General features: G+C 47.7%; 1 protein-coding gene across 5 annotated transcripts in view; it reads right to left on the reverse strand.

Moving 5' to 3' along the window:
• LOC135919498 (uncharacterized) overlaps positions 1-18,013 on the reverse strand; it is an 83,292-nt gene that overhangs the window by 25,823 nt on the left and 39,456 nt on the right. For all 5 annotated transcript variants that reach the window (XM_070533824.1, XM_065453369.2, XM_065453367.2 and 2 more), the window contains 2 exons: positions 15,486-15,657; positions 7,382-7,524 (listed from right to left, as the gene is read on the reverse strand). In XM_070533824.1, coding sequence (XP_070389925.1) covers positions 7,382-7,524; positions 15,486-15,657 — 315 coding nt within the window. The remainder of the gene's footprint in view (positions 1-7,381; positions 7,525-15,485; positions 15,658-18,013) is intronic.

The raw sequence follows: 18,013 nt of genomic DNA on the forward strand, positions 1-18,013 counted from the left end.
CTGCACTTCTCATGCTTTCGTTCCACCGACGAAAACGGCCCTTCGGCGCGGAGAAATAGTGGCACTAACGTCAGCGGCGACAAAACAGAAGGGATCGTCACGTCGATCCTTACTCGTAGCCGCTCGCCTTCGCGCCTTGCAGTGAGCAGTAATCCCCGTCACACACGCTGGCAGCGTGGACAGACCTCGGGAGACCTCGGCGGGGATAAATTCCTTTAAACTGCGTAAAGTAGTGGCACCCTTTGAAGAATGCCGCCTCCTCCGCGCGCGCTCTGGCCGAGGCCGACGCCGCGTCGCTATTGGTCTAATCGCATCACGTGGACCCTCGCGCCGTGCATCAGCGCCATTTTTGCTCGAGAAGCGTCCAATGAGTGGCGAGGAGCGCATGTTGGCGCCGTTGCTAGGCTCGAACAGTGTAGGCGGCGCCACGGTCGAGGAGGGAGCGTGAAAGAGAGGAGAAACCAGGAAGAGTGAAGGCGTAAAAGGAGTGTCGCTACTTTTTTTTACCCTAGTTGAGCCAACACCTCCTAGAGGGTGTTGGCTATAGTTCACTATAGTGTTGGCTGAGCCCCTCCGCGCTCGCTCTTTCATTTCTCACTCTGCTCCTTCGCTGCGTTACGCCGACGCCGCCGAGGTACGCCAATTCTCTAAGCAGGAAAGAGCGCTTGAGAGCTGTGCTCTAAAACAATGAGTAGATCCTTTATAAACACAAGAATATTTGCTCTCTTCCACGGTCACTGCCGGTACGGCTGTGTGGCTTAGGTAAATCTTGAGTACGTCAACCCTGGAATACGACTTTCTCATTTCCAGGCGGCGCTCTTAAAAAAGTTCGCATCCTTAGGGCTTATCTTTACCGACAACGATATTCGTCATCTGCTTTGCTTGCGTTTCCTTTCTTGAAAACTAAGCACTCGCTACTTTTCTATCGCGAATGCTGTGTCACGCTGATTAACGCGCAAGCCGTTCGTGACTTGGAAGTACCGGGGTCGCAGTGTTCAAGAAAGGAAATGAGGGCAAGACAAATGACGATTATTGTTGTGGGACAAAATGAGCCCTAAAGGGCGTAAATATTTTACGTGCGAACGTAACTGGCCAGCTCGTGAAATCGGTGGTGTTTGTCTGATCGACAATCTGATGGAATGTAAAAGTGTTTAAAAAGCTTAATGGTTTTCCATTACCTCTGACACCAGCGGCAGATCAGATAGCCTAGCGAGCGGATGAATCATATCTTTAGTATCTTGTCTGAGACGTTTGGCAAGCCGCGAAGAAAACGAAAGAGGAAGGCGCCTGGGCCTCCGCGCTGGCTCCAGTTTGTCCACAAATTTCGTCTGCACATTTAATTAGCACTGCGGACAACTAGAATGCAGAAATTTGAGGATAAAAATCATTAAGCGTCCTTCATAGTCCTTCACATAACACTTTGAACAAAAAGTGTGACAATGTTAAGTCTGAAATTGCGCTGCTGAAATGTCTGCTATTTTATTTTATGTATTTTTATTATCCCTTTACCTCTCCAAAATCCACCCCGGCGCCCAATCTTCGCATTCTCCCCCTCCCGTCTAATATGTCCCCTGTCCTGCATGCCGGCCGTCGTCACGCGGCCGCGCAGCATCATTCCCCCCTCTTTACTACCCAGGGAGTAGCCTACACGGATGCCTCTTTCATAGCCCCTCGAGGTTCCTGTGGCTACGCTATCTACCATCCCCACCTCCCAGCACCTGAAACTCACACGAGTGGGCCGTACCTACACTCTCCGGATGCACTCTCTCTCGAGGTCCTTGCCATTGTACATGCCCTACAATCATTTCCCTCCCTGCCCTCGCTCCCAGAGTACACGATATACACCGACTCCCAAGCCGTCATTCGCCACATACAGAACCGCACCCTACCCCATTCACTCCAACAAGAGGTCGAACGAGCGGTCTCCGCACTGCAACCTTCCACCGTTTTCCTCCGCTGGGTCCCTGGGCATTCGGGGATTGACGGCAATGAGCTGGCCCATCAGCTCGCCCGTGATGTTTTTAACCGGGCACCGTTGATCCCCTGGCAGGGGCCCTCGCAGGATTCTGGGGGACTCTCCCTGCGCCGCACTATCAAGGAAGTTTACCTCCAGCTCCGTCTCGACAAGCGCCTCTACCCTCCCCCTCATCCATCACTCACTGTGCCGGAGGCTCGCCTTCTGCGGCACATCCAAATGAATGCACTCGTTACCCCTTCCCGCCTCTTTCTCTATCGCTATCGCTCCGACCCCTCTGTCCCAACTGCCCCTCTACTTATGCAGACCTATCCCATTGCCTATTCTACTGTCCGACTGCTCAGCAATCAAGTTCCTACCCTCCCCCTTCGCTTTCCATCACCACCTGGCTCGACTGGCTTGGCGCTGAAGGTGAAGAAGAACAGCGTCGACTGGCCGCCCAGGCGGTCGATATGCTCGGCCTGTAATTTTTGGCTGAATAAAAGTCTTATACTACTACTACTACTTTTTATTATCTATTTATTTACAGATAACGAAAAATTTATGGAGAAGCAACCCCGATTACTATTCAAGAATACGTTAAACATGCACTCGGGGGTGGTTATTTGCGGCACATTGTTGCGCTTTGTTATGGAGGCAGCTACCTCTCACCACGGTGCCTTACCCGTACGCGGCAACCAACCTGTACTTCGAGCGCTACTTACTCAAGCAACGCCTTCGGAACCTTGTGCAGCGCCTGCCACCGCCTCTGGTCGCAGATAGTGCGACCGCAGGTGCAGCGTCCCAAAAAGAGCGTCTCAAAGCGCTAGCTGTCACGATGGAAGAACGCGAGAACGCTCCCCTTACTGCCGTGCAACCATGTGGTAGTGATCGGTACTACCATGCCAGTGGTACCAGCATACTTTCCCACGGCGCGGTTGTGCATCTGCTTTGGGGACCCAGTCTAGGTGGGCCGACGGCTCGTAGCTTTGCGTGCGCTGTGTTCTCACCGCTCAGTTTTCGTTGAAGCCATAGAAAGCACGAAGGTCACTTCGCTCGCTACTGCTGCCACGGTTCCTCACGATGGCGTTTCGACAGGAGTGTCGGCGGTCATCGAGTGTGAAGTGTCCATGTTTGTGTGTGTGCGCTGACACCATGCTAAGTAATTTAGATGGCAAGCGAATGTTTCTAATAGGGCCTTCTTCTCTGGCGGCTGTTGCGTATGGCGCGGCCCCGCGAGCCCTATCTTGAGTAATCTGCGATGCGGACAGTGTAAGCGTCTAGGAGTACGGAGGATCGATAGCGTGGTGTGCGCTGTACCACTCATACGCTTGCGCGCCAGCCGCGTTCGCGAAGTGATACGTCACCATAATTTTTTTTTCAGTTTTCCCTAACAACAGGCACGTCGTTTTTGGTGCCATCAAATGATAAAGCCGGAAATGGAGATGAAATCCCTAAAAGTGCTCATATAATTCAAAACACGTCTCTTCAAAACTGCAAGATACCGTTCCGAAGCTAATTACTTTCTCTAGGAAATCTGTTATCTTTATGTTGGAACGGTTTTATCGGTTGCTATAGATGACATACAGGTATAGTCATAAATCTACTTTCCGCTCACTTCATCTATCTTTTATGTCAGCTAGCGTGAGTCAGAAGGCGAAATACGAAAAGCGTCATTATTGCACATGCAATAGCCACCCTTTTCTGTCTACTAAGCTGCATAAACAATATCAATATTAGAAAAGTAGAACAAATACAGAGCTATCTTGTTGCGAAAGCATTATATGTCCCATAAGGCCTAAAAGCCTGTGTTGTAGGAACGAGTGGTATTAAAAATCTTCATCAGGAACGTCATCAACGTCTTGTACGACGTAGTAGTAACGCAGAATTAAAGTTAGAACAAGTTAGAGTAAGGTGACTTAAGGTGAGGTAAAGTGAATTGAGGTGAACTACAGTGAGTGAAGGTGAATTAAAGGCGATTATGGTGGGCTAATCTACACTGAGGTGGATTAAGGTTGGTTCTAAATTGTTCAAGGTGGATTCATGTGTACTAAGGTTGTTACAAATTGGAGCAAGGTGGAATAAAATCAATTAAGCTTGCGTAAAGTGGATGAACGTGGGTTGAGGTAGATTAATGTTAGCACAAATTAAAGCAAACCGGATTAAGGTGGATCGAGGTTGGCATAAACTAAAGCAAGGTGGATTAAGGTGGAGTTGCGAAGGACACATGGCAATTTATGACACCACGTATCATGAACGTAACCAAATAATTAGTGAAGCCACAATACTTTTGCATACAAATTACTTAAGGATCCGTTTCATAGAGCGCCTAACGTTTCAACGCGGCGGTGTGTCACGAGCAAAGCTTTTTGGCGCGGGATTTCGCAAGCCATACAGTATTCGTAGCGAGATTGAACTACAGGCGGCAACCTGGCAGTGGCATCAGCGTTCATAGGTGGCCGCCTGACCTACAGCAGTGTAAACGGCGGCTGTTTGAAATTATCGGTGTCGGTCAATTTTGTAGACCCGCCGTGGTTACTCAGTGGCTATGGTGTTAGGCTGCTGAGCACGAGGTCGCGGGATCGAATCCCGGCCACGGCGGCCGCATTTCGATGGGGGCGAAATGCGAAAACACCCGTGTACTTAGATTTAGGTGCACGTTAAAGAACCCCAGGTAGTCGAAATTTCCGGAGTCCTCCACTACGGCGTGCCTCATAATCAGAAAGTGGTTTTGGCACGTAAAACCCCATAATTATTATTAATTTTGTAGCAATGTAACGCGTCGAGTGCACTCAAACGATTCTGTGCTGTCCACCATCATCAGATACGTGCGAGGAGAGCGCAGAATCTCAACTATTATACCCGCAAAACTCGTCAACTGTTAACAGTTCACACTTCGCATGGCTTTTGCATCTAGCTCGCATTCAACAACCAGCATCTTTCGCGTTAGGCGTTAGATTATTTCCCGATGAGATATACCGAGGCGGCTGTCCTCGCGTGCGCTTTTATTTGGCGTTTTCGCGTACTAGATCACATCTTGGGAGGGTTAGCTGGCGCCGCTCAAGACCATGGCGGCGTATGTGAAACGTACTTTTGATGTACATATGTCCCTGACATCGCGTGCTAATTCGGAAGATGTGATTTCATTTCCCACCAGCCGCTAGTGTTCTCTTGGTTCATTATCGATTCCATTTTTTCTGACAGTTCCCGTATATCGATTAAAATAACAGCTAATTTCGCCCATGCTTTTCTTGGTTTCATTATCGATAGGTGCCATGAGAATATTCAGGAAAGGGATGTCCCATGGCACGTCGTGCAGCCCTGTCCACTTACATAGTAAACAGAATAATGCGAATCCCTGCGCTAAATAAACACTTCGTGGTACGCACCACAATCGAGGCTTTGATTACCGTCGTTAATTGGGGCACATTTGGTTCGTAGCAATCCTAACCACCAATTTCGATGTCTCCTTCACATTCAAGGCTAAACTTGGTCAACACACAGGACATCGAGCGATACTAAGCAACGCGATCGCCAACTCACAGCTAAAAATACTCTGGCAAACTCTCGCTTTGCCCAACCGCCCCGCAAGCGCACATAAAACTTTCTCCCAGTTCTTTTCATTTTTTCTTTTCGCTTTCTCAAACGTCCTCATGTACGCACGCATGCATGTTTGAAACAGTGAGGTAGGGTTAGGTACAAGTCACCGCTCGTGTTGCTTGTCTTGCTTTATGTACGGGCCTGATTCTATTCCATCCTTGACGACGCTACACCAACTAGTCTGCACACCTCTACGCGTACATGTAAAAACATGGACCACGGAACACACTACCTTTCCTTCATAGTTTCGTTTACCTGTGCATGAGGCAGGCGCTTCTTTAGTTTTTAGGGTGAAAATGACCTTATGTCCTCAATGTAACGGACACGGACTTGAGGAGCATAGGATTTGAAAACTGCGTAAGTTTCAAATAAGGTTCGTGCTAAACGGGTGCGCCTGATGTACTTATCGGATTCGCTATAGAGATACGAATGACCTAAAGTCACTAGCTAAAAACAGTTGATTGATGGTGTTCTGGTAAAAACGTTATGAATATCGCAATTGGTCGTTGTAAGTAATGCCTGCTGTCTTCAAGCAGTACAACTAAATGACGGGACGGCCGTTATCCGTACTATTCCGTGAGTAGCATTTCGGACGACATTTTCTCGATAAGCTTCGATATCACGGAGTGCGAAGGACATCAAATGATGCGTGATTGTACCAGTCAGCGCCCTTAATTTTCATTCCGAATTCTTGTCCGAGGTTCAAGATCTTGCTAGGGCCTAACGAGGCGCTTGAGGAAGCGAACGTGCCGAATTTCGCATATCTCTTACAGCGCTACCTGCACAGGCAGTGCGTATATAAAATGAATATAACCAGATAAATATGAATATAATGGGTGCAAGTTGTACGGCGTGGCATTAAACATAGCCAACCGATCGACACCTTAAGTTATTGAAAGGCCTAAAAGCATTAACCTAAGTGTGTATGATAAACATAGTGATGGTCGGTTATGATAATCTCCGTAGCACTGGAAGTGGAGCTTATGTTGTCCCGATGCGGAACTAGCCCGTTTAAATACAGGGCCTATATGAAAGCCTAGTTTTCGCACGTGCATGTCGGCCTGCATCCCGAATTCCAGAAGTACCGAACGACCATGAAGTACGGTTTAGGTGATGGCAAGAGTGACAAGCATTTACGAAAATGGACCCAATTTCTCAAGACAACAATCGATGCTCTAGACTTCTAATCTGAATTTTAAAAAGATAAGAGTAAACGCATCTGTGGTGAGTAACACAGCAGCTTACGTTAACTAACGCAAAAGTTTGAAAGTTCAAGCAAAGGGAAAAATAAGTTCCAGCTGGAATATTCGCGACCCTTAAATCCTACATTCGACCTTGCAAACGAAAATACACCATGCGATCAGTACAGCGGCAGGAAATCAGTATCACCTTAGTGTGACATCTTGACGGGTTTGTTGGTTTATGCGTAGACTGCCTTTTATGTACATTCTTGTGTAGAGTCACTTCCTTTCTGTTCGCGTCGTAATTTCCTATGACAATCGCAGTTACAAAGAATAAGTGCACGCGTCATGGCTTTCAAGTCTCCTAAAAGTGTTAACAGCGTCATTAGCAAGAAATATGCTTTGCCAAAGCTTGGCGAAGAAATCGAAACCTGACGACACTTAGTCACCATCGTGGCCGTAAGCCCTTAAAGACGCTCAACTTAAGCTCTTGCTGACTATTTCCTGTGATGCTTGTTGTTACGTAGAGGGAGTTGACGCTCCATAGTTTCATAGTTTGCTAAATTGATTAACGGCGAAATTGATCCCCAAGCTTGCCTGTGAAAATCTGACCTGACAACTGTGAGCTACCAACGTGGCCACTTACCTTAGGTTCTTGCTGAGTTCCGAGAGGGCGGGCTGCTGGGTGCTCGGCCAAAGGTAGAAGCTCGCTACAAGAAAGCCACGCCTGGGGCTAGTACTCTGGCCCGGACTGCTCACCATAAGGTCCTTCTGTCGGCGTCTGAACATCTGGCCAGGAAAGACCGTATATGTGTTCAAAAAAGAGGTCTCACGATAAAACGTTTTAGAGCGCCGCTCTTAAGCTACCGTTCCTGCGGCGAACGTCAGTGTCGTCGATGTTGTAGCACTTTCTGGAGACCGCTACATAAGTAATTGTGTAGTATATTTTCTGGAATCTGCGCAGCACCAGCGATTACGCTGGAACCTTCGAAGAGTCATGCATAAAACCGACGCGCTTGATTGCCGTTTGCCGACTTTGCTACACGTCCCTCTCCAATTCTTTGCTTCAGTATATCGCGAAATGGTAACACATATAGAGCTGCGTCAAATTTTGAATTAGGGAGTATCGTAATTGTCGGAGATTTTTCTTTTTTACGAGCAATAGCAGAAAACTGTTATGCTCGATATATTATTTACTACTTCGACGCGCCAGTGGCTCAGCCGCACTTATGAACGAAAGGATTTTCGAATTCGGCGCCAATAGACCAATTGTTACCCGTACCCGTAGTGGCAGCGGTGACAATTCAAGTCTTAAGAGCGACAGGCACCAGTCCTTTCCGTAAAGATAACGAAGCCAAGGGATCAAAATTTTGGTCCAGGCTAGTTTACTCACGGCTCTAATACTTTAATTGACGGCGCCAGAAGAAAAAAAAAATTGAGAGCAAGGCTATGAAGTACCAAGAAAATGTGTACGTCAACTGCCGCTTGTCTGCTCGTTGCCTATGAACCTTGAACCCACTGTAAACGTGCTAGGCGCGGTATTAATTGATAGGCAGAATAAATAAATAACCAACTCTTCCCCTACTGGAAAAGGGGGGTAAGTGAAGCTTGTCCTGCGTGTACTTGACCTTCGTCACGGATAACCCACAGGTAACAGTGCCGGATTGCTTGGGCCTCCCGCTCCCTGAGCTCGGGATCTTCTCGTCGCTGTGAGATTACCTGGGCTCGGGCGGCTCTAAAGTCGCGTTTATAGTCCGACGTAATCGGCACGTGCGCGAGCGTCGCACGACGCCGGGCGCGTCGGACTGCTTTGGAGGCGTCCGGTTACGTTGGCTGCGGTAATGCATCGAACCATCGGTGGATCAATATACTCTGTTGTTCTCGCTAACGTGACGTAATGTGTGACTATATTTAATGCGGACTATATTTAGCTCTTAGCGGCTGGATCGGTGCCCCGAAGGCGAGCCCTTTCACGGCTGCCACTAGTCGAAGGCTGCCAGTTCCTCGGGGAACGCACAACGAGTGGCCCTCCCAGCCGTTTTCCGAGACTGAACTGAACGGAAACCAAGCCGTCGCACCACGCGCGAAACCCTTTCCTGCCCTCTTCCTCCCCGGTCTTCTCCCATAATTTTTTCTTGATGATGTACGGCATGCGATATATCTCCCGGCACTTGTTGTCACCTAGGAGGTGGGCTTTCTTGCATAGCAAGCATCGCGGCTTGCAGCTGTGATTTGGTTCGGGGTTCTCGGCTCCGCACTCCCGACATCTGACGTCGTCGGGGTTCTGGCAAAGATCCGCCCGATGTCCAAGTTTTCCGCAGGTGACGCATACTTCATATCTTTTTTTTCTTGTATAGGTAGCAGCGTGTGGGGAAGCATCGGAGGTAAACTTGCATCGGCACTTTCCAGTCTTCAAACAGGATCAATACAGATTTGGATTTCGCCCCAAGTCTTCTGACTCCAATGATCGATGGGTTTTTCTTATTTCTTCTAAGTGCATCAAGGATTTCCTCGTGAGTTGCATCCAGCGGGACGTCGTGGATCACTCCTTTCCCTCCGCTTTCCGGCATGGCAATATACGCCTTCGTCTCGACCATCGATCCACCGACCCGAAGTGCCATGATCGCAGCGTACTTGCTTGCCCGTGCCGCGTCTAGCGTAGCTATCATGATCGACTGCTGCATCAGGTTTGGTGATGCTGCCTTCTGACTGTGCCAGGTTTGGTGATGCTCTTCGTCTGCAGCCTCCGCGTCGACCCCGGCTGCCTGGGCCAGATAGACGTGCATGCGCAATCTTCCTATTTCCTCCAGGATGCGATTGATACCTCCTTTCGGGCGAATAATAATTTTCTCAGCACCTTCCAGAACTTTCGCGGGCTGCTTCTCGACCGATGTTGCAGCCAGCTTCTTCCCCAGCTGCGGGATCGCCTTTGCGGGCTGCGTGACAGTGCCCACAGAAACAGTTTGTGTGTACGTGCGTGTGTGTGTAGTTTTTTTTAAATCCTCTCCCTCTCACCTATCGCTTCCCCTTTCCCCTCCCCCAGTACAGGGTAGCCAACCGGAGATAATCTCTGGTTAACCTCCCTGTCTTTCCTTTGCCTTTCTCTCTCTCTCTTCTTCCCCAGCAGGGGGTTGGGCCTCGTACCGCTCCCCGCCGGCTCGCGCACGGCGGATACGTCGCTTTGCTCGGGCGTGAAACGGCCTTTTCTCCGAATAAGCCACGTTCCCCCGCGTGAGAGCTCGTCCGGGGGAGCGGCATCGTCCACGGTCTCCATTTCCAGGCTCGTGTAAGCTTGCGAGCGCCGCACGGCCTCGCCTAGGCTTCGGCTTGGCCCCTTTGCGCGTAGAGCTCGGTTAGGCCCAGCGCTCAGCTGGCTAAGTTCGAATTTCAAAAGTGCGTAAAAGTCGGAAAAGGGGCCTACCTCCAGAAATCCGGTATCCCCATGTTTCTTGTAGGTTCCGTCGATCGCTTGTAAGAAGAATTTCCAGGAAAAGTTCGATAGTCCGCTAAAGCATAGGAAAACAGCAGAGCCGACACGAAGCACGCCCGCACTTCATGGGCTTCTTCTCCCTCTCCACTTTCAGGATAAAGCCCGCTCAACCGCACACGGCTGAAGTACAGGGCCCCTCTAAATGCGGCAGCGCAATAGAGATATCAACGGAGGCAAGACGACAAGGACGAGCGCAAGACAACGCGTCTTGTCTACGTCCGCGTCTTTTTTCCGCTGCCGCCTTTTCCAATATGTATCAACACGCCCAATTCGCCACGTTATTACAACGCCCCTCCTCTCCCTCTGTGCCATGTGCGCGACGGCAGACGGCGCGCTTCCTTCCCCTTTCCACCCTTGTGCACGTGAGATCGAACCGCATCGTCTGCTCACCGTCGCACGCTTTCACTCGCACACACAGCGTACAGCGCGCGAGGACGACGTTATCACGAGACAACCCGTTACGTCCGCATCGCAAACAAAGCCTGTAGCAACTGTCAGAGGAGGCGAAACCAGCGCACCTCCGCCTACCTTCCTCCTCCGCGAAGCTTCACCTCGTTTCTCCTTTCCGATTTCGCTCAACGTCACCTCGACATCCGCCTAGTTGGCGTTGCTTTGCTGTGCGCTCAGTGGGCTTTTTTGTACTTTCCCCGGCGCGCAATTCTCGTCCCCTCCAGGCACCTTCCTCCTCTGCTTCCTTCGCGGCTTCGAACAAACATTCCCTGATTGAGCTTAGGTGGACAGTTTGGCTTGTGCGTAAAACTTTCTTTTTATCCGTGGGCTCCTTGGACAACTGCATATTTGTAATGAGAATGACAGACAATAAAAACAATTCGCAGTTCCTCCCGAAAAGCGAAGCATCGATTGCGATAGCAAATTAGTGCACAGCTATTCGAAGTAAGGATAGTAATTTTATCGGCCCTTTAAAGCTGTAAACATAGGCATATTAACTTAATTAACATGCATACTCGAACGCGCGTACAAGCACACATAAACAAATCTCACTCGATGACCGCGGAAACTCGTTGTCAAAACGCTACCGTGAGGAAATGCGGCACCAGCAGCGAGAGAATTGACCTTCGTGCTGCCGCTAGCATCAACGCAAACTAAGTCACGACAACTCAACGCAGCGCGGACTCTGTACCCGTCGCAGAGGGCTTTCAGGATACAGCCGCCCGGCCGTGCGCGCGCAGCCGCCCGGGCCGCCCGGAGTGGCGCGCACCCTCTTCCTGCCCTCCCCCGAAGCATTGCGCGCGACGGAAGACGGCGCGCTTCCTCCCCGGTTTTCTCCGTTGCGTGCGCGAGATTGAGGTGCGGCCGCCGGCTCACCGTCGCACGCTTTCGCTCGCACGAACACCATAAGGAGCGCGGCAGTGATTTTATCGTCCTTCGACTTTATACGGAACCTCATCGCGACGCCGACGGAAGAAATGCGCCTGAGGTGTCCATAGAACTTCTATCGCAATAAAAGCACAGGCTGGGATAACTACGCCATCGTGTGCCGCTTGCTAGGTGGATATTGCGACATGCTATAACATGTGCAGTGATTTGCACAACAACATGCCCAAATATTTCTGCGAAATTTACACTTCGGGGTAGCCGAGTACCTAAGGCGCTAGTATACTCGGCTCGAAATTGCGGGCTAATCCCTGGCTTGCAGTTTGGATGGAGGCAAACTGAGAAGACGCCCGTGTGCATCGTAGCGCACGTTAAAGATCCCCAGTTCGGCCATGCCAGCGGGCACTAGCGGTCCTCTGTGCCATGAAGCCAAGAATTATAGGGCCAATGAAACCGGTGACACTACGGGCAAGCAAGGAGATTAACACAATGAGAAGGAGAGTGTACGAAAAAATGCTGAAGCACCTAGCAGAATCAATGCGCGTCATTCTCGGTGGTCTCGAGACTCCGGCCGCTAAAAGTGCCCTACAAGTGCTCGCCGTGCTAGAGCCGCTTATCGCAGCTCTTTATATGCTATAAATATCTTTTTTGGCACTTGTGCTGTTCACGCAGTCGAGGCCCACACCAGCTTCGTCCTAACGCCTCTATTTTTAAGTCCATTCAAATTGGTGACTACCGACTTGATGCGAAACCTGATTGTGGCTTCATGGACGACATTTGTGAGTGTTTATCATGAGAGTGTTGAACTTGCTTTCACCTTTGCGCATCCCTCTTGCTATATCATCATCATCCCTCAACACATCTTTATGTCCCCGTTGCCCCTCCCCCTGTGAAGAGTAGCAGGCTAGAGCACCTTAGCTCAGGCCGACCTCTCTGCCTTCTTTCAATTAAATTGTCTCTCTCTCTCTCTCTCTCTCTGCGAAAATTGCACATGCCAGTCACGAATTTTAATTACGGGCAAATATCTTCTAGCAGTGTAACACCGCCTACCCCGAATTCCTGATCCGATGTAGGACAATGGTGTATGGACTGCCCTTGGTCATAGTGAAAAAGAAGGCAAACGGCATGGGCATAACGATGATGATTGCAACGAGTGATTGTATCTTCTTCTTCTTATTATTATTATTACAGACGTGCAGTTATTAACTATTAACCTGTATCTATCATCTGTGCTGCATCAAGTGTTTGATTCTGTATTGTATTCTCTGCTTTCTGTTAGTGCTAAGAATATTTTAACAGTATGGGCTTTCGATCAGGGCCCTGCGCAATAGCGAGCTTGGTAACATATGTGACCCACGTTTCCAGCGTGGTACACAGTAGGAGCCAATTAGACGTTCATTACTTTTACCTAAGTGAAGAATTTGATGTAGTTTGCCTTGAGATCCTCATGACAGGGCTCACACAAATGGACAAACCTTGTTGCGTCCCTGCCCTATAGTATCTAATCACCTAAGTAATAGATCGTGCTTGGTTGGCACTAATGGACAGAGCTCTGTTAGCTAGGAGCTCACTCCTATCCGTTCTTCGTCTCCGTTCTTCCTACTGTTCATAAATTATATTTCGTCAGCATTCCAACGCTCTTCATTCTTTCTATATGCTGACGAATCAAAGGTATTTGATACTGTCGACAACTTTCCCGACTGCAGTGACCTCTCACAAAGACATCTTTCTCGCTTTCAAACTAATTGGTAGAGAAACAGAGAAAAGGAGCTCCTCTTAATGTTTCCAAAGGTTTGGCATGAAGTAATACGCGGAAAACAGAGCATGTGCAAGTTTCACACGCTCTTCGGGATGCTACATTTCGCGCGGTCAACGAAATTAAAGGCCTTGGTGTGTACGTCGAGAAGACGCCAAGTTTCTCTTCGCACGCTAAGTATGCGAAACAACGGCCCTTCGTGCGCTTGGTATTGTTCGTTGCAGATATGATGGCTTCAATTCGCCTGTGTCCTTTCTGAAATTGTATTCTACCGTGTGCCTTCCACTACTAGAGTTTGCCTCTGTAGTTTGTGGTGGAATGTGCAAATGCAGATCTAATTCTGACCTCATTGCATGCGTCTATAATAAATTGATATCTTTTCCAAGCACCGCTTTTACCGTTCTGGCGAGCATAGTCCAGCCCTCTCAAATATACGTGAACTCACACCTGTAAACTCAAGATTTGCTAAATTAGAATTTCTGTTCCTCTATAATGTGGTCCCATGGTATTATACCTTGTCCAAACCTTATTGATCATGCGCAACTATCTGTGCCGCAAAATTATAGTATACCAAGTAGCACTCCGTGTTTTCTGCGCGGAATTGTTGTTTTAAAGACTGCCCTGTAGCTCGACTCCAAAAAGCCTATAATAAGTATTCTGCCATCATTGACATACTTCAGAGTTAATGAACTGTGTTTTGTGTATATGTAGATCAACACGTTGTATGATTAACTCCCTTTAACGCACGTCTCCTCCTTTTCTGTTGCCATATTTATTTAGCTATCTCACGTTCTTTTGTCTGCCACACTTGTCATGTCTGCAGATCTTGATTTGCGTATTGTTTTTTAAGTGCACCAGTACAACGGCCCCGTAGCTGTTCATGGGCACAAAACATTTGACTGATGTATTTATTTATTTTCGCAATACACAGAATAAATACAATCGTGATATGTGGCCTAACAACAAGAAGAAAAGAAGAAAAAGCATGACATGTAATTTTGACAATAATTACCAAGCTATTCATGGAATACGACATGGGGTTCACAAAATACCCTTGTACGTTGATTTACGTGCATGTCAAAGAACCCCGCCAGGTGGTCAAAGTTAAGCAACGCTCTGGGATTCTTCAGTATGCCGCATCTCATATAGCCCAACGTTGTTTGTGGATGTTAAATCCCATATATAGGTCAACGGCCTCTTCATACAGTCTTACGATCTTAGCACTTATTCCTCCAGATAAATCGGCTCTTTTCTTGTTGATTGTCGAAAATAACCTTTTACATAATGTGGAACTATGTAGTACGGATCCCACGAAACCTTTAGCGGCCTGTTTTCTGTGCGTTCACGTGAATATACAAGAATATTGAACGGCGCATTAGCTGAATCTTCCGCGCTACTGGAGTGGTGCAGGTCGTGATTTGCAAAAACATTGCTTAACGTAGACGGTGCGACAGAATGAATACTCGGAAAACTCTTCTGGAACATTTCATATAAAATGAGGAACGCCTTTTGAGTGGTATATAATAAGTACTTTGAAACTGGCCTAAAAAGGCTTTCCAGATCTGCCTTTACTGAATTTACGCACCCCTACCCTTTCGACAGGTATTTAGTGTTCACAGTTCCCCGCGTTCTTGATCCTATTAGTCACCGAAACACTTTATAGCTGCATTAGAGCAAATTCACAACACTTCTTTATCAAATTCTATCGCATTCTGAATGCAGCTTCACGGGAATCTATCCAAGAAGAGATGTCACTGTGCATTCAGAGCCACCATGGTTAAGTGACTGTTCTCAAAGCTCGGCGATCTTCAAGTCTAGAACATCGACAGGGGTTCACACTGCTCTGCTCTCGAGCATTGCTTAGTTCTTTTAACACGCAATGACGTTATACAGGTCAATCAGCACCCTCTTTTCTTGGTGTAGACGAAAAATAATTCCCGCCAATGCCAGAAGTAGCGTATAGTTGTAGCTCTGGGTGGGTAGATACCGATATCAGTGCACAGTATGTATTCCAGACCATTTTAAAACGGTTTGAAATGCAATCGAAGATGTTTAACCGACGACATGAGTACGCCAGTCATGATAACGCTATTAAATTACTGTATAGGCGTAGCGTGAGAACCTACGCCTTATCTTACGCTGCAAATTAGCAGGGTCAAACTTAATTACCTTTAGCAAGTCGAACGATTCTCTCATAATGCGCTCGCTTTGCGAACGCTCGCTTGGCCTGATGCCTATGTCGAAGACGGCGTAGTGGTAGATGTTCTTCGTTGTCCAGTACTGCTTGATTCTGTCCTGACCCGCCTTGCTGTTCAAATGCTGCTGCACGACTGATCGGTTCCTGCAGAGTGCAAGCGGCAGAAACACACAGGTCGCATTGTCTGCTCTAAACCAATCAATAATTAAACGCTTTGATGAACAGGGGCGCATATTGTAGGGCAACATTACTGAATCTCAGCTGGAAAGTATAAACTACGATTGAACTTTCTTTGAGTTCCTTTGTTACTGGGCACCTTGGAGTACTTTCTTCCTTCGTTTATTTCCGGTCAACAAGGCGGATTGGTTGAGTCGATCTTTTTTTGCTTGTTCCTTGTCGCGATATTTAGTTATTTCTGTCGTGCTCTTTTTTTTCTTTTTACTTGCATACCGCCACAGCAACCAATGATGTTTCTTTTGAGTAATTGCTTTCACTACACCACAATAAAGAGACAGAAAAAGCCCAAGACCATTTTCTCCCCTATTTGTGCATTAAATATACTCAACAGTATCTTTCCATGACGACCGCGGTGTACTTCAATGTGGTGAGCTTAGGCATCACAAATTCCCATATCCGCTCCTACCAACTACAAATTATCCCTTTATTAGCCTCAGTAACACATCAGTGTTACATACGAGGTATGTATAGCCTTTCGGGATTTTCGAGGGGCAGTTGATTCCCAGAACATGCTGTGACACAAGGGAAGACACGGAAACAGACGCAGTTACAAGGAGTGCTTGCGCAGCAAGCGCAAACAGAACATGTGAAACATGAACGTACCGCTTGTATAGTTCACTATATGGTACAAAGTATGGTACAAAGTATAATATGGATAGAATTGAACATGCTCTCAGGAACGGAGGAAGCCTAAAAACAGTGAAGAAGAAACTAGGAATTGGCAAGAACCAGATGTATGCGTTAAGAGACAAAGCCGGCAATATCATAACAAATATGGATGAGATAGTTCAAGTGGCTGAGGAGTTCTATAGAGATTTAAACAGTACCAGTGGCACCCACGACGATAATGGGAGAGAAAATAGTCTAGAGGAATTCGAAATCCCAAAGGTAACGCCAGATGAAGTAAAGAAAGCCTTAGGAGATATGCAAAGGGGGAAGGCAGCTGGGGAGGATCAGGTAACCGCAGATTTGTTGAAGGATGGTGGGCAGATTGTTCTAGAGAAACTGGCCACCCTGTATACGCAATGCCTCATGACCTCAAGCGTACCGGAATCTTGGAAGAACGCTAACATAATCCTAATCAATAAGAAAGGGGACGCCAAAGACTTGAAAAATTATAGACCGATCAGCTTACTGTCCGTTGCCTACAAACTATTCACTAAGGTAATCGCAAATAGAATCAGGAACACCTTAGACTTCTGTCAAGCAAAGGACCAGGCAGGATTCCGTAAAGGCTACTCAACAATAGATCATATTCACACTATCAATCAGGTGATAGAGAAATGTGCGGAATATAACCAACCCTTATATATAGCTTTCATTGATTACGAGAAAGCGTTTGATTCTGTCGAAACCTCAGCAGTCATGGAGGCATTACGGAATCAGGGTGTAGACGAGCCGTATGTAAAAATACTGAAAGATATATATAGCGGCTCCACAGCCACCGTAGTCCTCCATAAAGAAAGCAACAAAATCCCAATAAAGAAAGGCGTCAGACAGGGAGATACGATCTCTCCAATGCTATTCACAGCGTGTTTACAGGAGGTATTCAGAGACCTGGATTGGGAAGAATTGGGGATAAAAGTTAATGGACAATATCTTAGTAACTTGCGATTCGCTGATGATATTGCCTTGCTTAGTAACTCAGGGGACCAATTGCAATGCATGTTCACTGACCTGGAGAGGCAAAGCAGAAGGGTGGGTTTAAAAATTAATCTGCAGAAAACTAAAGTAATGTATAACAGTCTCGGAAGAGAACAGCAATTTACAATAGGCAGCGAGGCACTGGAAGTAGTAAGGGAATACATCTACTTAGGGCAGGTAGGGACGGCAGATCCGGATCACGAGACAGAAATAATCAGAAGAATAAGAATGGGCTGGGGTGCGTTTGGCAGGCATTCTCAGATCATGACCAGCAGGTTGTCATTATCCCTCAAGAGGAAAGTGTATAATAGCTGCGTCTTACCAGTACTCACCTACGGGGCAGAAACCTGGAGGCTTACGAAAAGGGTTCTACTCAAATTGAGGACGACGCAACGAGCTATGGAAAGAAGAATGATAGGTGTAACGTTAAGGGATAAGAAAAGGGCAGATTGGGTGAGGGAACAAACGCGAGTTAATGACATCTTAGTTGAAATCAAGAAAAAGAAATGGGCATGGGCAGGACATGTAATGAGGAGGGAGGATAACCGATGGTCATTAAGGGTTACGGACTGGATCCCAAGGGAAGGGAAGCGTAGCAGGGGGCGGCAGAAAGTTAGGT

Source organism: Dermacentor albipictus, chromosome 2, assembly GCF_038994185.2.
Source record: "Dermacentor albipictus isolate Rhodes 1998 colony chromosome 2, USDA_Dalb.pri_finalv2, whole genome shotgun sequence".
NCBI classification, from domain to species: Eukaryota; Metazoa; Arthropoda; class Arachnida; order Ixodida; family Ixodidae; genus Dermacentor; species Dermacentor albipictus.